Consider the following 22,017-nt stretch of genomic DNA (forward strand, 5'->3'; position numbering starts at 1 on the left):
TCATTATCATTCAAAATGCAAGAAGTCACTGCATGCATTCACATTATGATGTTTAATATCGGTTAGTTCTTGCAAAAAAAAAATATAATGATGAAACTACACCCCCAAAACCCAAAGTTATCTGCATTTCTCCTGTGAAACACATCCAGATATCACCACTCCCATGATTTTGTCCTGTACCAACTTGGATTTCAGATACTGTGTCTTTCCAGTTTCATCAAGTAGTTTTTGCTAAGGATGTGGAGACTGGAATGACAAGCTATATTTCTACTTGCATTACAACATTTTATTTCCAATGCATATCACCTCACAATGTGTTCCCTCGTGGCACATTACAGGAGCATTAAATTAAAAATAAAAGATGTGGTTGATGATTGACTGCTCTCTAATTACCCAGAGTGTTTGTCAAAGTCAGTAGGTAGGAGACATATGCTCTATTTTGCTGTTATATTGACTTTCAAGGTTATAGCACATCTCTGCTAGCACAGAAAACCTTCCCAACAAGGATGTTTAGTGGAACAGACCTTTCCCAGTAGAATTAATCTCCTCCTCACTACAATAAACAGTAAAGAAAATGATCCAGTGATCAAAAAGGGGTTCAGCCCACACCTTCAAAATAAGAAATATATCTAGGATCTGTGATTCCTAACATTTTTTTTTCATTATTGAGATGTTTTTAGACCTTTTTCCTGACAGCTCTCATGTGAAATTTTAATTCCTTAGACATTGGTTTATGTGCTTATATAGTGTGATCATTTGGAAGACTACACATCCTTGTAATATCTCAATTTTTCTCCCCACCAAGAACAATTTATGCCATATTGAGAAGGCATATCTTGTATTATGCTTGCCAATGCACAATCACTGAATTCAGATGATATTTCACCAGTTAAAGACTTCGATATGCTAAGCCACACTATTCTCCTGGAACATAAAATCCAAATGGGTACAAGATGGAAAGTGGTTCTTTAGTAAGTCAGATCTTGCCAACCAACAGGTCAAATATCATTCCTCTTCTACAAGTAAGGAACAGCTACCACCTCGATTGCTTGTTTATTAGCATATATTTATTGAGCTATGTATGTAAGCTTTCAGCTTCATGAGGGCAAGGGACCATGTTTGGTTTTTCTCGCCATTGTAGAATAAACAAAATAAAGAAGGAAGGGAAAGGCTGAGCACAGTGACTCATGCTTATAATCCTAGCACTCTGGGAGGCCGAGGCAGGAGGATTGCTTGAACTCAGCAGTTTGAGGTTGCTGTGAGTTATGACGCCATGGCACTCTACCCAGGGTGACAGAGTGAGACTATATCTCAAAAAAAGAAAAAAAGAAGGAAGGGAAAATGGAAGAGAAGGAAAGAGGGAGACAAGCCCTGTGCTATGAGGCTTGAATACTGCCTCTAAGACTGTTATATTTACTGTAAAAATACACTTAAGCAAGTAAATAAAATGAAGTATTATAATTATTATAATTTAAAATATGTGTAGATATAGTTAGGTTACAAAGCAAGAGTTAACTATCTGGTTGGAGGTTGAGAGCAAAGTGAAGGGGGTCATGAAAACATTTTGGGGGAGCAGGCTGCCATAAGACGTTTGTGGGCTCAAAAATGCCCTTGCCTTTGTGGTCCCCTTCCTCCATAAAACCATATTTAAAAGTAACATCATTATAGTGCAACAAGATGAGTGTAATTGTCCAGGCACTCTAGGAGCACATAGCCAGGGTGTCCAGCAGAGACCTCTCTGGGGTCAAAATGTTTAAGTGAGAGAGATCCTAAGGAAAGGCTAGGAGAGTGGTTTAGAGCCAGGGTAAAACAGCTGTTCAAAGGCCTAGAAAGTGAAAGATCTATGTACAATCAGATGGGAGAGAGAGAGAGGGAGGAGGAGGAGGGAGAGAAAGGAGAATGGGGACAGATGAAGTTAGGGAAGGAAGTGGAGATCAAACCTTGGCAGGCCCTGTGTTAAGGTGTCTGGCTTTATCCTAAGGATAAAGAAAAACCATTTACAAGTCTTTATGTTAAGAACTAAAGATTCTTAACCTTTAGGGTTTCCATTTGGGGCATTCATTCAGGCTGCATTGGAGCCAGTGGACTAATAGATACCCTGGGGGCCTCTAGGTCACCTCTTTTGGGCTAAGGTACCCATCCCCAGCTTGTAGGAATATTGGATGTTGAAGGATCACAGCTGAATTCTCCAGTGGGCATTGCACCCAACCACAGTGAACTGCCTTTCCCAAGGGTAGAGCTGCTCCCAGAGACCACCTGTGGCCATGCCTGTTAATATGGAGATACAAAGGCCCAGCCCTTATCTCAATCAGGGGCAGCCCCGACTCCTGAGCTTCCTGAAAAATTGGCTGAGGATTGGCTGAGCATGTCATAACCATGCTTCTCTCTCTGCCTAATCCTACTCTATTATACATGTTGCTGTATAACCTATCATCACAAACTCAATGGCTAAAAAAATACACATTTACCATCACTTGGTGTCCAGGGTCAAGAGTCTGGGTACAGCGTAGCCGGATCCTCTGCTCAGGCTGCAAAGTGTTGGCCAGACTGTATTCTCATCTGGTGATTTGGCTAGGGAAAAAAATCTGCTTCCAAGTTCACTCCAATTGTCAGAATTCCTTTCCTGTGGTTGTAGGACTAAGGAGCCCAGTTTCTTGCTGGCTGTTGGCTGGAAGCTGTCTTTTGTGTTTAGATGTCATCAGCAATTCCTAAAGGTTGTTCACAATTTCTTTCACATAGCCTTTCCAGGCATAGCCACTTACTGAATCAAGCTAGCAAGAAGTCTCTTGAACAAGTCTGTTAGCAAGGCAGACTCATATATAATAAAAAATAATTCAACAGTGCAGCTTCTCATCACCTTTGCTGTAATCTATTCATTAGAAAGAGAGCCACAGTTTCCATACTCACTCAAGAGGAGGGGATTACTCGGTGTTGTGAACAGCAGATGATGGGAATGATGGAAGCCATTTCACATCTATGTGCCACACTTGCCTTTTTCACTTCTTACAGATGCTCCTGAGAGCATGCCTCAAGAAATCTGCTACATGCAACAGCCCATCTTAGAGTCTGGATCCAAAGAGCAGGGAAGTGAATTAGAGACTGTTGCTGTGTTGCAACCTTAACTAAGGGTGACAGCCATAGGAGAGTCAGTCGTAAATTTTATTTCCATTGATAAACGTATGATCACTGTTATTAAAATTAGAATGCTACATGCCCTATCTGGAAATAAAATCAAGTCTAAAAGCAACAAGGTGTCTTCAAACAAGGATACACACAACAAAAATAATTCACCTCTAGGGCTTTAGAGTAGATTAAGCATAACTAATAAAAATTAAACTTGCTATGTTACATGGTATTAAAATAAATCTCAGACCACGTTCATTCACACAATCAAAAAGAGATGATTAGCACTTTATTGAATTAGCACAGATTAGACTTTTACAAATTGCAGAAATAGCTAACAGATGGAAATGTCCCATTAGAGACAGATATTCAGAAAATAAGCAACTGTACATATAAGAGAATAAAATTCCACTCTGTTTATCAACATTTCTATTTTTCCATCCCATTTGCAACATGTTTTACTTTTGCTTAGTCATATATAGAGTGATATAAGTGATATTCAAAAAGGATCCATTTTCAATGATTTCTATACCATATTATAGGTATTTCCCAGTGGAAAAAATTATTTTTCCTTAGGTTGTTGAAATGTAAAAAATTTTATATATATATAAAATTATATATGTTATATATATATATCCATCTCTGACCATATTTTTGGAAATGCTTACATCAATAACTATAAACACCACATGGCCAAAATTATACACTATGCTGTTAGAAAAATATTTTAGAATATTTCGAGTATTCATAACTTATGATTTCAGTGGGTTTGTGGGTATAATTGGTTGCCTTTCATTTTGAAGCACATTCAAGATTTATTACAAAAGAAGGATAGTGAAACAAAATATATGATCTGCCCTTGATATTGGGATACTCAGCAGTAGTGCAGAAACAAGCGTTAAATTTCTCAGGGAAGCAGAACAGTGGCCCTTCAGAGAGGGGTGAGCCGCTCATCCTCTGTCATGAAGGCATCATTAATGCGCCCTCCCTTCATGTCCAAGGGGTCGCAGGGAATGCCATTTTCAATTGTGAAGTTTTCACACTTATCTTCATCATCAGCCACTGCAGATGGTTCTTTGTTCTTCCTAAAAATGTACAAAAAGAGGCATTGGCATCTAGGAAGAGAAATCTTGGCTAAGTGTGGTATTCTGTACAAACGTGGAGAACAGGAAGGGGAATAGGAACCTTAGAACTATGAAATAAATGATGATATGCATGTATTTTTTTTTTTTAAGACAGAGTCTAATTCTGTTGAGAGTACCATGGCATTAGCCTAGCTCACAGCAACCTCAGACTCCTGGGTTCAAGCAATCCTCCTGCCTCAGCCTTTGAGTAGCTGGGACTACAGGTGCAAGCCACAATCTCTGGCTAATTTTTTTATTTTTAGTAGAGATGGGGTCTCATTCTTGCTCAGTCTGGTCTCAAATTCCCAAGCTCAAACAATCCTCCCACCTTGGCCTCCCACAGTGTTAGGATTACAGGCATGAGCCACCATCCCTGGCTGATTTTATGTATTTTCAAATAAATTTCAAAGATCCTAAGGAGTTGGAGAGGTGAAAAGATACTATCAAGATAAGAATTTAGCATGGATGACATATGCATATTGATCAGAACAAGTGGTCTTATTTAGAATAGAAAGTAAATATAGATGAATATGTATGTGAGTGAATATATATATGTATGCATATGAATGAATATGACTATATACACACACAAATTGCCTAAAGGAATGTGAAGAAATTGTATGGTAAATTGGCAAGTTTAAAATTTAACTCCAGGAGAACAACTAATAAAAATTGAACTTAAAAAAGGTAATAAATTCATCTTGTGAGATTTGACAACTCCATGGTTTGCGAATGTTGAGTGAAAATCAAGTTGAAATGGGCTATAACAGCGGTTCTCAACCTGTGGGTCATGACCCACAGGAACTGTATTAAAGGGCCACAGCATTAGGAAGGTTGAGAACCACTGGGCTATCAGAAAGTAAATTCACATTAATTTGTAGAGAGTAAGTAATTATTCCAAATTTCAGATATCATTGCTTGGTTCTATGTATTACAAAATATAGTAGAAAGCTTTACAAGTTGACCTCTGTAAGCTGACCACCCAAGGGACTATAACAAAGTGGTCAACATATGGAAAGGGTCAACATAAGGAACTAGGCCTACTATACTGATACCTACACGTCTGGTCTATGAAAATTAGGCCAACTAAAGGAGGTGGTCAATGTAGGGAGGTGGTCAACTGTGGAGGTTCTACTGTAGTTGTGTTCATTAGCAAGTCAGGATTTTGGATCTCAGAACACAGAGTAATTACATTATAACTCCTAGTTGTAATTCCAGGTCATTACAAAAACCTCCCTATGATAGGATAAATGTTTTAGTTCCTCATACTCTCTACTTTTGTAGATCCTGCTACCCCAATCCAAGCAGTAACTAGATCCTTAATATTTCCTTGAAGTGTTGAAAGCTACAGACTCTAATTCAAAAGTTTTTCCTGTCTTTTGTGAAAGACTAAGACACTGCGCAAATTATCCTTGATATCATGCAGCAAAAGAAAGGAGTAGGCGCCTTTCTAGGCAACCAAAGGGAGTGTGTTGCCTGTGGCTTATCACAGGTTATATGTTGGAGCATCACTCCATGGTGACATCATGGAGTCATGATGTCAAGCATGAAGTTCCCAGATGTGCCAAGGATTCTCTTGTTCAAAGGAATCTATGGAAATTCCAAAAAGATAGACCCGAAGGGATCATCTGGCTGGAATGTTGGGCATTGCAGTGAAGACCAGGGTGGACTGTCACCACTATAATAGTCACCACTATGACAATCCCCTAGGACCTTGGTGAGTCTCAACAGGTGAGGAGTTGGTAGAGATGATACAATGATGACTGAGACGAAACTTCCTATTAGACCTGCATGAGAATCACTTTTAATGTGCTTTAAAGAATATGATGAAAAGAACCAAAGAAAGGAGAACTCTCTTTTCTTTATAGAAGAATGCCAACTAATATAGAAATAGACTATCACCACTACAATAAAAACTGATAAAAAATTATCAATGGAGGCTTGGCACAGTGGGTCACACCTGTAATCCTAGCATTCTGGGAGGCCAAGGCGAGTGGATTGCTTGAGCTCAGGAGTTTGAGAGTAGCCTGAGCAAAAGTGACATGCTGTTGCTAAAAATAGCTGAGCATTGTGGTGCATGTCTGTAGTCCCAGCTACATGGGAGGCCGAGGCAAGAGGATCACTTGAGCCCAAGAATTTGAGGTTGCTATGAGCTATGATGCCACGGTACTCTATCAAGAGTGACAAGGTGAGACTCTGTCTCAAAAAAAAAAAAAAAAAGAAAGAAAAGAATTATTAATGGATACTAAACCAGTGAGTGAGAGACTGTTCAGGAACAGTATATTCACATGGTCTCAATATACTAATTACAAAAAGACACTTGTATTTTGCCAAGGGAGAAATCTGGTGAACATCTCTAACAATCATACAACCTGGCAAGACCCTCCTGATGTGATACATTGAGAAGATCACATATACATTTTTTCCTACATTCCTATCCCCCACAATTTTTTTACTTTAATCCTATAATGAGGAACCTAATAAAATAAATCCAAATTTAGAAGTATAGAGAATCCTCAAAGAGGTAAAAGTAGACCTTCCATTTGATCCTGAAATCCCATTACTAGGTATCTACCCAGAAGAAAAATATCATTTTACCCATAAGGACATTTGCACTCAAATGTTATCACAGCTTAATTCGCAATTGCCAAGATGTGGAATCAACCCAAGTGTCTATCAATATATGAATAGATTATTAAACTATGGTATATGTATACCACAGAATACTATTCAGCCATAACAAAGATGGTGACTTTACATCTTTTGTATTAACATGGATGGAGTTAAAGGACATTGTCCTTAGTAAAGTATCACAAGAATGGAAAAGCAAGTATCCAATGTACTCAATACTGATATGAAACCAACAGAGAAACAACTACATGCCCACATGAAAGAAAACCAAAATTAAATTCAAGTAGGGGGAGAAGGAGAAGAAGAGGAGAGAGGGATTGGTAAGCTCTCACCTCATGGAACAATGCAAGGGTATACAGCACACTCCCTGGATGAAAGGCTCACCTACAACTTGGACTTTGCCTGACAAATGCAAACAATGTAACCTAATCATTTGTACCCTCATATTAATCTGAAAAAATTTAAAATCACCTTTGTTTTAAAAAGTAAATAAATGAAGATGTTTTGCAAAACAGCTGATGTGGATTCAGGACAGTGTAGGCATTCAAGTCAATGGGTGGTTGGATCAATTAATGTAGATCAATGGTTGGATGGATGGATAATAAATTAATGGATGAATGGCCATATGGATGGATAAAGATGGATAGGCAGTTGAACAAAAAAATGGATGAATGTATTTATTTATGGATAAAAGAATGATCAATAAATGTAGATCAATGGCTGATTGGTCAGATGATAAATTAATGGATGGCTGAATTAATACTGTAAGTAAAGTTACTCAAACAGTAGCCTATGGTAGATGTCGAATGGGATTCACCACAAGAAACAGGAAGAATGGAAGAGAGGAAGAAAGAGAGGAAGGAAGGGAGGGAGGGAATTTTACACATGTGAAATTTTTTCTATCGTTTTTTTTTTAATGGATGAAGAAAATATTCATTTTTTTATCTTAGGAATTAGGAGTTATCAGATTTTGCCAGGCTTTGCTAATTGTTTATTAAACAATTTCAAACAGCTGGAATTCATTTTAAAAAGTAAAACAGCTCTCCAGTATTGTGAATCCCCACGTCATCATTTGAAAGTATTTTGTCATTATATATGCCACCCTCAAATGTCACAATGAAGCACTAAAGGTTAATCACTAAATTGGAGTCATTGCATTTTAAACAATTATTCATAAAACTACTTGCCCAATGTTAGGTTAAAAGTTGGCGCTTATAGTCCAAGAGACTCAGGGAAAGATAGGCTGCTTGTTTTTCCATCCTCAGGGTGAAGATACTACACTGTCCACTGAGAGCATCAGCAATCAACAACCTGCACAGGTTGGGGGGATAGTTTAATGTGGTGAAGGGTGCTCCAGCCAGGTGAAATCACACTAGAGGACTAAAAACGCTTTGTTTCCTCTTCCCATGGAGAGGAGTATTGTCACTTTCCATGTTCTCCAGAAAGCAGAAGCAGTATCACTTCTATAACCATCAATCATATCACTTCCATTCATAGTATAGGGCATTCAGTTGACAACTACATTTTGAGTGCCTACTGTGTATATGGAAAAGATACAGTCCTTGTACAAAACAGGACTCAATGAAAGGAAAAAACTTCATATTCACTTTTCCTCCCTGCCCCCATTTTTAATGTTTTATAAAAGAGAGGAATGATTTTTTTTTTTTGAGACAGAGTCTCACTATGTCACCCTTGGTAGAGTGCCATGGCACCACAGCTCACAGCAACCTCAAACTCTTGGGCTTAAGCGATTTTCTTGCCTCAGCCTCCCAAGTAGCTGGGACTACAGGCGCCCACCACAATGCCCGGCTATTTTTGTTGTTGTTGTTGCAGTTGTCATTGTTATTTTAGCAGGCCCAGGCCGGGTTGGAACCCACCACCCTCGGTGTATGTGGCTGGCGCCCTGCTGACTGACCTAAGGCACCACCAGGAATGATGTTTTTTATAGGAATGAAGCCCTAGTAGAAAATATAAATATCATCAAAAGTGTCTAGCTCATGCAAATTCCCCCCAAATCACTCCTCACAGAGCCTGGAGTGTATAATAATTTTCCATAACAGTAAATAGATTTTTATTTATTTGTTTTCATAATAAATAGATTTTTAAACAGCCAGATCTTACCCCAAAATTTGTGTATATAAGAATAAAACCCATATTAGAAAATTCCTAGTGATGGAAGCATTCTGAAGTAGGTAGCAATGCAACAGAAGTCTTAAAAATATGAGTTGCCAGTGTCTATTTCCAATTTCTTTAGTAAAATAGCATTGTTATGGAGTCGGAAGAAAAATGGTAGAGAGCTGGACACATGCAAATCATTGCAAGGAATGTCACCTCCACCTCCAGAGCTACAAAGGAAAAATAATTCATCAGGCATCACAAAGGATTGGGGAAAAACTGAAAAGGAAGATGCCAGCAAGTAGAAACAAGTTTCTCTTTTTTAGAAGAAAGATAATTTCTCAATCAAAAAGATTGTGAGGTGAATCACTAGGGAAATTTATCAAACCGAGCTGTGTCTGTGACAAATCAGGTACAGACCGTTCTTTCTGCAACCTTGGATCCAGTTGCTCTGCGCCTTAACATTGCCGGGTTTCACAAACTGCAACGTCAGTAACTTGCTGGTGGGTGCACACGATAAGCAGCTCAAAGGTTATCTAACAGTAACATAGCACTTTGTCACATTTCATAGTGCGTGCTGTAATAAAGTGATTCACTACCTGTGCATTGCTCTTACCAAGACTAATAAAACTTAACTATCTTCTGGACCACTCTAATTTGCTGTTCTGCTAAAAACATGAGTTCTTTTTCCTGAAAACTAAAATTGAGTGTTAATGACTTCCGCTGTTCTGACTACGTCAGGTGGTTCAGGAAGAGCATGAAAAAAACCTGTGACTAAAATACCTGGAACTCACTTCTAGGAGACTTGAGAGCAGATATCTCTTACAAATCCAGAGAGAAGAGGGGCAAAAGAAGGGACCAAAAAAGGAGCTGGTGGGTGTTGAGAAACAGGGTTTGCTGTGTTCTGAGATAAAGTAGTGGCGACTAAAAGCAGAAAGTATTTCTGTTCCTCATAAAAAATAAAGCTGAAGAGCCGAGACCTAAGAATAGCCAGAAAAACAATAAAAAAGAGACAAATGTGATTTTCTAACAGGACAGAACCCATTATTGGGAGAATTGGGACTGTCCTCATAATCAGTCTGAGGATTCCTTGGGAAAGATCAGAGTTACTGAAATAATGAGTGGGCCCTGCAGCACAGTGAGCTTTGAAAAGCTCACAGTGGACTTTGAAATCAAGCCTACATGGTTTTAAATCCTGCTACCACTATTGTTTAACCATGTGTCTATAGACAAGTTGCTTGACATCTGCCATATAATAGCAATAATAATGACAATATTAATTACATGGCAGGTGTGCCTATGTATCATCTCATTTCAGTCTCGCTGCAATATTATGCAGATTTTATTATTATCCCTGTTTTTCTTTTTTTTTTTTTTTGCAGTTTTTTGCCGGGGCTCTGGTAACCCGCCACCTCCAGTATATGGGGCCGATGCCCTACTCCTTGGAGCCACAGGCGCCACCCATGCATGGACACATGCAAATCATTGCAAGGAACTAAGACTCAAATATGAAGAACAACTTGTTTTTTAGAATGAAATGAGATTGGCGAAAAGAGTTAACCTAGAACGCTAGTGTCCCCAGGATCCACTGAAAACACACTGACAATGGGTTCCTATCAGGTATATATATTTAAGAACAGTAAAGAAAAACAATTATTAGATTAGCTATGCCAATTTTCATTTTATTTACATTTCTATTTTTAAGACTATACATTTATTTAAGACTTTAGGCCAAGTGCAGTGGCTCGTGCCTATAATTGTAGCACTTGGGAGACTGAGGTGAGAGAATCACTTGAGACAAGAGTTTAAGACCATCCTGAGCAATACAGTGAGACTACATCTCTATAAAAAAATAAAAAATAGCTGAGCTTGGTTGTGCTGGGCTTGTAGTCTCAGCTACTAGGGAGGTTAAGACAAAAGGTACACTTAAGCTCAGGAATTTGAAGCTGCAGAGAGCTGTGATGCTTCCACTGCACTCCAGCCCAGGCAACAGAGCAAGACACTATCTAAAAAAAACAAAAAGGACCTTAGAAAAATGTGATCTTTCAGTATATGAAAGTGAATATCCAAATGCAGAAGAATGAGTCCAAGTGAGGTGGCTCACACCTGTAATTCGAGCACTCTGGGAATCCATGGCGGGTGGATGGCTTGAGCTCAGGAGTTTGAGACCAGCACTAGCAAGAATGAGACCCTGTCTCTACTAAAAACAGAAAAACTAGCCAGGCATGGTGGCACACACCTGCAGTCCCAGCTGCTTGGGAGGCTGAGGCAAGAGAATTGCTTAAACCCAAGAGTTTGAAGTTGCTGTGGGCTGTGAAGCCATAGTACTCTACCGGGGGCAACATAGTGAGACTCTGTCTCAAAAAAAAAAATCAACTTTAAATGGATTAAAGACTTGAAGCCTGAAACTATAATGCTAGAAGAAAACAAAGGGGGGAACTCCAATACTTTGGTCTTAGCAATAAGTTTTTGGATATGACTCCAAAAGCACAGCAACAAAAGCAAAAATAGACAAATGGGATTTACATTAAACTAAAAGGCTTCTGCACAAGAAGGGGTTAAGATCCAAAATATAAGCAACTCAAACAACTCCATAGCAAGAAAACAAATCACCCACTTCAAAAATAGGCAAAGGAGGCTCAGCACCCGTAGCACAGTGGTTATGGTGCCAGCCATGTGCACCGAGGCTGGAGGGTTCAAGCCTGGCCCAGGCCAGATAAACAACAATAACAACAAGGACAACTGCAACAAAAAAATAGCCAGGTGTTGTGGCAAGTTTCTGTAGTCCCAGCTACTTGGGAGGCTGAGGCCAGAGAATCACTTGGGCCCAATAGTTTGAGGTTGCTGCGAGCTGTGATGCCAGAGCACCCTACCTAGGGCAACATATTGAGACTCTGTCAAAAAAAAAAAAAAAAAAAGGCAAAGGACCTGTATAGACAGTTTTCAGAAGAAATATAAATGGCTAATAGTTATATGACAAAATGCTCAACATCATTAATCATCAAGGAAATGCAAATTAAAATTATAATTAGATATCACCTCACACCTATTAGAATGGCTATTGTCAAAAAAATAAAAGATAGCAAATGTGGGCCAGAATGTGGAGAAAAGAGAATCCTTATACTCTGTTGTGGGAATGTGAATTAGTACAGATAGCCATTATTGAAAACAGCATGGAGTTTCCTCAAAAAATTAAAAATATAACTACCATAGGATGCAGTAATCCCACTTCTGGGTAAATATCCAGAGGAATTGAAATCAGTATGTTGAAGAGATATCTGCACTCCCAAGTTCATTGCAGCATTATTCATAACAGCCAAAGAATAGAATCAGCCTAAGTATCCAACAATGAATAAATGGACAGAGAAAATGTGCTGAGTATGTTTATATGTGTGTGGGGGTCTATAGGGCCTACTATTTAGCCTTAAAAAACAATGAAATCCTGTCATTTGTGATAACAGGAAGGATATTATGGTAAGGAAAATAAGCCAGAAAGATAAATGCCATAATGGTCTCACTTCCATGTGGAAGATTGGAAAGTTGAACTCAGAAAAGCAGAGAGTAGAATGGTGATTGTTGGGGGCTTGGGAGATGTCGGTCCAACAGTGTAAAGTTTTGGTTAGACAATAAGAAAGAGTCTGGACAATCTGCTGTATATTAATTACAGTGAATGTACTTAGTAACAATGTATTGTATACCAGAAAATTGCTAAGAGAGCTCTTACTCCCCCAAAAGATAACTATGTGAGGTGATGCTATGTTAATTAGCTTAATTTAACCATTTCAAAATATCACCTTGTATGCCATAAATATATACAATTTTATTTGTCAATGATACTTTAATAAAATAAAGCAGGTATTTATTTGCTAATCAAAATCTCAAGCAATGATTTGGTGAATTGGAGAAATATCTAGTTTGATGACAATATCTGGATAAAAAAGAGATCATTTCCTACCATCCAATGGGTTAAGCTGATCTTGGATGATAATAATAATAATTACTATATATTTAGTGCATACTATATCATGGGTACTTTATACACATTTATGTCAGTCAATCCTCAGAGAAAGCCCTGTGAGATATCATCTCCCTACTTCAGATGGAGAAACTGTGACCCACAGAAATCAGGTGACTCAACCAAGATCATATAGGTAACGGGCATAGCTAATGTTTTGAGTTTACCTAGTTTGGGCTCCAATGATTACATACTTTCCAGCCAGTGGCCCTGAATAATCCATATATTAGTGTTAACTGATAAAGGTAATAGAATTACTAAAGCTTAGCCTAAGAAATTTCTTCAATTGTAAGTTTAAATATGCAAATGTGTTAGATTCTCCTCCATAGAAAGAGAATGATGACTTAGAAAATCCTGTGGTCCAGGCAGCACCTGTGGCTCAGTGGGTAGGGCACCGGCCCCATATACCAAGGGTGGCGGGTTTGAACCCAGCCCTGGCCAAACTGCAACAAAAAATAGCCAGGCGTTGTGGCGGGTGCCTGTAGTCCTAGCTACTTGGGAGGCTGAGGCAAGAGTATTGCCTAAGCCCAAGAGCTGGAGGTTGCAGTGAGCTGTGATGCCACAGCACTCTACGGAGAGCGACAAAGCGAGACTCCGTCTCTAAAAAAAAAAAAAAAAAAAGAAAATCCTGTTGTCCCTCCACATCTCCCAAGTATAAGATTTTTTTGTACCACGAAAACTATGTTTATTACTATCTAATGTATGGATTGTATCGTTGAACATTTCTTTGACTGCTTTTCTTAAAACTAGAGACTGGGGATAACTCCTATCTTTTTCATGATAAGAAAGGACTTTCATCACAATTATCAGGACTTTCCCACTTCAAACTGCATCCTTGCCTTTGAAGCAGCATTTTGCCCAAGAGAAACCCACTATAAATTACATCAAACTTAGAATAATTTATCTTCAGAAGGTTGTCATAATTTTCCTGATTATATTTGCTAATTATTGATGCTGTCCAGGTTTGCACAAGAGATTTATCCATCTGTTTTCCTAGTTTGAACATGAAATGAATTTGTGAAGGCAGGGCTGTGACAACAGCCTCATTTCTCCCAGGCAACAGATTATGATGCTCCACGCCCAATTATTATATTACTGTAGAATCTGCTCAGAAGGAAAGAGATAGCTGATCCCAGCACAAACTAGCTGAAAGACAAGCAAATGCCAAGATAATAAAATAATAGTAACAGCTAACACTTATTGAGCACTCACTTTGTACCAGATACCAACCTAAACACTCTATTATATTAACTCTTTTTATCCCACCAAGTTAATTATTTCCAGTTTATCTGGCTGTCACTCTAGAAAAGTTATTTTTGCTCAGATCGCAAAGATAAACTTAACTAGCTTGACTCTAGCACCACAAAACATATTCTCCTAAGATCGGTTTCCCTGACTCATTGTGCTTCCTGATATCCATACAGTTAATTGATTATACACAAGGGTAGAATCTAAGAGATAAATACTTTGATTCTAAGCAATCTACCTCCAGAGTCCATTCTCCTAACTCCTACACTATACGATACTAGTGAGGAAATTGGGAGCTGAGGAGATGAAGTGAACCCATGAAGGTTACAACTGTGAGAAACCTTAGATGACAGTATCTCAGGACCAATAGAAAACAAAAATACTTAAAACAGTATTCAAGGATTATAAGAGACTATTTCTTAGTATTCTAAAACCCCAAACCCAAATAAAAAAACACCTTGTTTCAAGTCTTCTTGTATTACATATCAAACCAAAATCAAGAAAATCAAGCAAGTACGCCTTGATCCCAATCTTTGTTTAACTTGGGGATTAGACAAAACCACATTTATTCCATAGCATTTCACGTATCATTTGTGGAAAAAAATGCAAAGCCCCAAATTTTAATTTATTACCTTCTGTTAAGAACTAGGGTGAAATATATGGAAAGTAGTAGATCCCAGGAGAAGCATTTAGTCAAACACTTACTTACTTGACCAAACACATGCCATGTGTCCCATGTAAGTACTGACACTTTGGAAAACCATGTCCCTGTGACTCCAGCTTACCAGAACTGCTCTTCCTTGGTATTGGAAGGGAAGGCTTAGAAGCATTAAAGTGTTTAGTGAAGAATCCAGGACTTTGTCATCTTCCCCTCTGCATTAGAGGTACTTGTCAACAAAATCATGCTGAGAAATCCTGCCTCCTCTTCTTCCCCTCTACCTCAGTAACTCTCCCACTGGTCTGAAATGCCCTCTTGAAGAAAGATGAATAATTTTTTTTTTGAGACAGAGTCTCACTATGTCACACTCCATAGAGTGCTGTGCCATCACAGCTTACAGCATCCTCAAACTCTTGGGTTTAAGCGATTCTCTTGCTTCAGCCTCCTGAGTAGCTGGGATTACAGGCACCCGCCACAATACCCAGCTATTTTTTGGTTGCAGTTGTCATTGTGGTTTAGCAGGCCGGGGTCGGGCTCAAACCCGCCACCCTCAGTGTACATGGCCAACACCCTACTCACTGAGCTATGAGCACTGAGCCAAAAGATCAATAATTTATACATCAAAGTTTGCAAGCATCCCAGAATCCAGGTAAATGAACTCAAGAAGTGAGCATTTATCTGAGTTGTTAAATTGAAAGTTCTCAGCCTAAGGTGAGGAAGCATGGAAACACCTGTGGAACATCTGGCATTTGGATGTGGACAATTACCAAACACAACCCAAATAGTAAAATCAATTCTAGGTATGAAACACCCATACGGCATAGAGTAGAGAGAAAGATAGTAACGGAAGGAACCTAATGAAGTGAGGGACGTTGGACTCCAAAAAGTATTTCAAAACAAGAGCATAAGTGATATTTAGAAAATCACCAATTTTGTCAAAGTTTCAAATTTAAGGTATTTTCTTTAGCCAAAGGAAAATCTTCTCTTTATTTTTCCAAGTCATGAAGAAATAGTAAAATGTTCTTTAAATCATTCCCTTTGAATATCTTACCTTCTACGTTGCCAGATTCCTGATAAGATCAGCAGTGTAATTGCAACTATGATGATGGAAAATGTCACACCAAATATAATAATCCAGACAGGCACAGATGGGTCCAGGGGTGGTGCAAGAGTAGTAGGAATTTTTAAAAATTCCAGAGTTTGGTCATTCAAAAAGAAGACATTGTTGATCCGGTTCCTATTCTTTCTAAAATGCAACGATAATCAAAAACAAAATGAGACAGAAAAAAACATTAGAAACAAATGTCTCTCCATGATTATAAATATCTCTATAAACAAAGCACCCTTCTAGCAGAAGCCTTCAGGTTGATGAGAAAGTTTGCTGTGGTTACTTTTAATAAGTTGCAATGCTAGCTGCCCCCATGTGAATGTCCTGGAAGTAACCAAAAGTCCTGTGTTTTGCACCTTGCCCACCATGTTTTATTTCCTGAGAGGTAGCATCTATATTTGAATGACAGAACTATGGACAGGCACAGTAGCTCACACCTGCAATCCCAGCACTTTGACAGGCCAAGGTGGGAGGATCACTTGAGGCCAGGAGTTTAAGACCAGTCCGGGCAACAAAAAAAGAATCTATCTCTAAAATAAAATAGAAAAATAAGATATATTTGGTGGTGTGAACCTGTAGTCTCAGCTACTCAGGATGATTGATTGCTTGAGCCCAGGAGTTTAAGGCTGCAGTGAGCTAGGCTTATGTCATTGTACTCTAGCCTGGGCAACAGAGCGAGAGCCAGTCTCCAAAAAAAAAAAAAAAAAAGAAAGAAAGAAAGAAAGAAAATAGAATTTTATTTAAGTTGACTCATATGAATACCACATGCCACAAGAATAAAATTATAGGCCAGGTGAGGTGGCTCATGTTTGTTAATCCTAGCACTCTGGGAGGCTGAGGCAGGAGGATCCCTTGTGCTCAGCAGTTTAAGACCCACCTGAGCAAGAGTGAGATCCTGTCTCTGCTAAAAACAGAAAAATTACAAAAATTAGCTGAGTCTTGTGGTGGATGGCTATAGTCCCAGCTAATTGGGAGGCTGAGGCAGAAAGATTGCTTGAACCCAGGAGTTTGAGATTGCTGTGAGCTAGGCTGATACCATGGCACTTTAGCCTGGGCAACAGAGTGAGACTTTGTCTAAAAAAAAAAAAAAAAGAATAAAATTACCTGTAAAATATGAATGACAAACACGGGAAGAAAAGAAAATTGGAAGCGGCACCGAGCACGGTAGCTGACACCTATAATCCTAGCGCTCTGGGAGGCCGAGGTGGGTGGATTGCCTGAGCTCAGGAGTTCAAAACCAGCCTGAGCCAGAGCGAGACCCCATCTCCAAAAACTAGCTGGGCATTGTAGTGGGTGCCTATAATCCCAGCTACTCAGGAGACTGAGGCAAGAGGATCACTTGAGCCTACGAGTTTGAGGTTCCAGTGAGCTATGATGCCACGGCACTCTACTGAAGACAACAAAGTCAGACTCTGTCTCAAAAAAGAAAAAAAGGAAAAATGGAAGCAGCAAATATGAACCAGGAGTGGCTTCAAATTTATGAACTTGATATTTTTTTTCGTTAATTCAACAAATATTTGCCAACAACTTAAAAGTATCAGTTACTGTGCTATGTACTGGAGATAGGAAGGGAAAGCAGATTAGGACATCCGCAGCCCCAACATAGTGCAAAATGTTCTGTAAAAAAGGCAAATGTGGGCACAATGGGAACAGAAGGGCTACAGTGAGAACTCAAGGCTGCTTTTCTGCTCGGGCAATTTTTGAGCTATTTTGAAGGACAAGTAGAAGTTCTTTAGACCGAAGTATGCAGTGAGCACAGGAAGGGAAGACACTGTAATGTGAGACTTGGTCACTAAATTGCCCACAGTTCCATAGGACTAACTGCATTGGTGTTTTTGGAATCCAAAAGTTTGGAAAAATACATTACTTTTACTTGGAAACATCTGCAGTTTTAGTGGTGGTGCAGGGTGAAGTTGTTAACAAAGACTTATTTAAGTGAAACCAAATAAGTCAAGTTCTAACTGGACTTTTCAAATGAGCTGAGGAGAGAGAGTCCTTGAAGGTGTTTTATGACCTTTACTGAATTCATACTACACAAGCTGACTTCATCTACCTCCAGAGCAACCCTGGAAAATAGAAATATACTATGGTCCTTGAGGGGCTTAAAATTTTTGAGTTGCACTAAAAATGTAAAAAGAAACAGGTGAAATTAACTTTAATAATTTTTTGTCCAACATATCCAGGAAAATATAATTTCAACATGTAATCAGTATTGATTTGGTTCACAGTTTATTTTGTACTAAGTCTTTGAAATTTGGTGTATATTTTATATACTTAGAGTACAGCTCACTTTTTACTAGCCACATTTCAAGTGCTTGATAATCACGTGTGGCTAATCACGTGGGACAGCCCAGGCCTAGAACCTGATAATAATAGCTGTGAATCTGCAGAGCAGCACCAGGCCATCAGAGGAAACCTCCTTTAGCAAGTAAAAATCTATGCTGAGGCATGGTTATTCATGAACCTGAAAGTGAACTCCATTCAGATAATCCACAGCAAGGATTAAATGTATGTTTTTATCAGAAGATGGAATTTTTCTTTTTACATAACTAAATATTGATAACCTGGGAGCATAAACCTTTCTACAAAATAATGAACACCACTGTTAAGATATAACTCAGAGAAAAATGAAAAGGTTCACTCCATTCTCATTCTGTCTACCTGGTTGATCAACCTTTTGCTACTTTCTCACTCTAGGTTTGGAATGTACTCTATCACCTCTCAGGCTGATTGGAAGTTCTAGCTCAGGTACAGACTCAATTTGCTCAACTACTAGAATCCCCAGTTGGTGAATTGGTGTCAATTATCCTGGATATCTTTTAGCCAGAATTGGCATTAAATTGGGCCAGGCCATCACAAAAGAACTATAACAGAACTGGTTGGTCATTCCCTCACCTCCTTCCATAGGTGTGAATACTCTCTCTTTCTACCATGGAGGGCTTAACAGATCAATTAATCTACCTAAGCTTCCTCATTTATAAATGAGGGATAATAATAATTACTAAAAAAGTATTGGTGTTGACATTAAATGCCACAGATGCGTAAGAACATACCATGTGAACCAGAAAGTGCTATGAAAATATTAGAAGGAAGTAATACTATTTTCCCCAACCACATAAATTCTTCAGCCTTGAAATTCCTATAAGCTGCTTTCTAAGTATTATGTCCTCTATTTTTTCACTCTATCCTTTCTTCTTGGTGTTGTTACCTTTATTTTTATCCTATCCTGATGTGCCCTACTCATTCCCTGACATGAATTCTCATTCTATTGGCCATCTCCATCCCCCTAAATTCCTTCCCCTATGACCTTTGAAACAGACACTTTGCTGTGAATATATTCATGTGTACTTCTTGGACTTTCACCCAAGCACAAACTCTTCCTTCTCATAGCTACTGAAGCCTGGCTTAAGGACAGCACCTTCATTTTCCCTGCAGCCCTTACCAATCACAAGGCTTGAATAAAATCCCTCTTCATGTGAAATACGATGTTTCTAATTTTTAGTCCCTGAGTGGTGGGTCTTAACTACATTAGTACAAATATAATTTAGTTCAAATCCTCTTGTTAGAGCAAGTTAAATCATTTTCCATTCCTTTGCTTCAGCTGGCGAAATAGATGACTGTTCATAAAAACCTTTGCCATTTCATATATGCTCATTATCTTAAGCGTTAATATTTTACAGAGAGCAAATAAGTTATTTCACTAGGTATTTCTCCTTGGCAAAGAGAATAATATGCATTTTAGTAACTTGTAAATCTGTTGTGGGATGAGTTACTTTGTTTTGTTCTTTCTTTTTCAGGAAGTAATTTATTTCACAAATTCATTCTTCCAAAAACCTTGCCCAACATCAATCATGTGGGGTGCACATAATTCTGAACATACTAAATGTACACTAATTAAAATAAAATAAAATCACGTCCTTCTACTCTTGGAAGTTAATACCTAGTTTCATTTTTGAGTTTGTTATGATCACAAGGAGAGGAGGTAGGTAACTGTCAGGAAAGATTGTAAAAGACTTGAAATGGGCAAAAAAGATTACTGGAGCTTTTTTTGTTTTGTTTTGTTTTTTATAGACACAGAGTCTCACTTTATGGCCCTCGGTAGAGTGCTGTGGCCTCACACAGCTCACAGCAACCTCCAACTCCTGGGCTTAAGCGATTCTCTTGCCTCAGCCTCCCGAGTAGCTGGGACTACAGGCACCTGCCACAACGCCCGGCTATTTTTTGGTTGCAGTTTGGCCAGGGCCGGGCTTGAACCCACCACCCTTGGTATATGGGGCCGGCGCCTTACCGACTGAGCCACAGGCGCCGCCCGATACTGGAGTTTTTAACTGAGTATCCTGCCTAGTGCACCTTTTTGGGCAATTTCACCTGTTATTGTCTTTGAGCTATTTTGCAAATCCATAAGTTCTAGAAAACTGACATAATGTAAATGATTATTTTCTGTAAAAAAGTCAAATGAATTGTGTCTGGTGGAACATAACTGATTACTGCCTGATAGATTAACTCATGCATCATTTTGTAAAAACATTGCACTATTCCTCATTTCCTCTATATGTGTGGTGCCTTGAAATCTCCTTCAAAATGGTTTTAACATCTTATTTGTTCCTTCATTAACTAATGAAATAAAATCTTTGATTGTATTAACTTTTAATTTGTACAAGAGCCATAAATTTACAGGTTTTTAAAATAAAGACTATACATTAATTGGAAAAGGTAAATCCTTAGAAACTCAAGAAATGTGAATATTTTTCTCAGTTTTCAAATAAAAATCAAAGGTATGACTTATCCCTCAAAACTCCTTGAATTTATTAACTCACTGAATCTTCTTGGTAACTCTGAGAGAGGAGTACCATAATTATTCACATTTTACAAATGATGAGAGAAAGGCAAAAAAGAGGGTAAGCAACTTGTCTGTATACAATAGTTGTCACAATTAAAAATCTAGACATTCTGGCATCAAACCATCACACTATAGTGAAATAAAAGGTGTTCATGCCAAAATAAGACAATACTAAAGATCCTTAGCTAATATTTAAAGCAGGCTTTCTTAACCATAACACGATTGACATTTTAGGTCAAATAATTCTTTGTTGAGGGGTGTTCTCCTGTACATAATAGGATGCTTAACAACCTGTCTTTTCTTTTTTTTGAGACAGAGTCTCACTTTGTTGTCCTCAATAGAGTGCTGTAGTGTCACAGCTCACAGCAACCTCAAACCCTTGGGCTTAAGTGATTCTCTTGCCTCAACCTCCCAAGTAGCTGGGACCACAGGTGCCTGCCAGAATGGCCAGCTATTTTTAGAGACAGGGTCTTGCTCAGGCTGGTCTTGAACTCACGAGCTCAGGCAATCCACCCGCCTTGGCCTCCCAGAGTGCTAGGACTACAGGCATGAGACACTGTGCCTTTAGCAACATTTCTAACTTCTGCCTATTCAATGCCAGTGGGACTGTTAACCCCTCCAGTTGTGACAACAAAATGTTTCCACATATTTCCAATGTCTCCTTGAAGGTAAAATTGTCACTGGAAGCAAACTACTTATCTAAACTTAACCTCTAATAGAAACTAACAAAATGAAATCTTTGGCATTTTATTTATTTTTTAAACCACTTATTGGAACTATTTTTATTATTACAGAGTGGTATTGGGGATTATAGACTAGGATTTATTTATTTATTTATTTGCTGTTTTTGGCTGGGGCCAGGTTTGAACCTGCCACCTCCGGTATATGGGGCCAGCACCCTACTCCTTGAGCCACAGGTACTGCCCAATCTTTGACATTTTAATAAAGAAATTATATGTAAGGGCACTGTGCTCAGTGGTTAGGGCGCTAGACACATGCTCCTGGGCTAGTAGGTTCAAACCCGGCCCAGGCCTGCTGAACAAAACAACAACAACAAAACAAATAGCTGGGCATTTTGGTGGGCGCCTGTAGTCCCAGCTACTAGGGAGGCTGAGGCAAAAGAATTGCTTGAGCCTAAGAGTTTGAGGTTCCTGT

At 38.8% G+C, this 22,017-nt stretch overlaps 1 protein-coding gene across 1 annotated transcript in view; it reads right to left on the reverse strand.

Moving 5' to 3' along the window:
- Positions 1–3,395: 3,395 nt before the first annotated feature.
- CLTRN (collectrin, amino acid transport regulator) overlaps positions 3,396–22,017 on the reverse strand; it is a 44,014-nt gene continuing 25,392 nt past the window's right edge. Inside the window, exons 5-6 of the mRNA XM_053580381.1 lie at positions 15,966–16,160; positions 3,396–4,208 (exon numbers count right to left, since the gene is read on the reverse strand). Of these exons, the coding sequence (XP_053436356.1) occupies positions 4,055–4,208; positions 15,966–16,160 (349 nt within the window). The 3' untranslated portion in view covers positions 3,396–4,054. The remainder of the gene's footprint in view (positions 4,209–15,965; positions 16,161–22,017) is intronic.

Source organism: Nycticebus coucang, chromosome X, assembly GCF_027406575.1.
Source record: "Nycticebus coucang isolate mNycCou1 chromosome X, mNycCou1.pri, whole genome shotgun sequence".
NCBI classification, from domain to species: domain Eukaryota; kingdom Metazoa; phylum Chordata; class Mammalia; order Primates; family Lorisidae; genus Nycticebus; species Nycticebus coucang.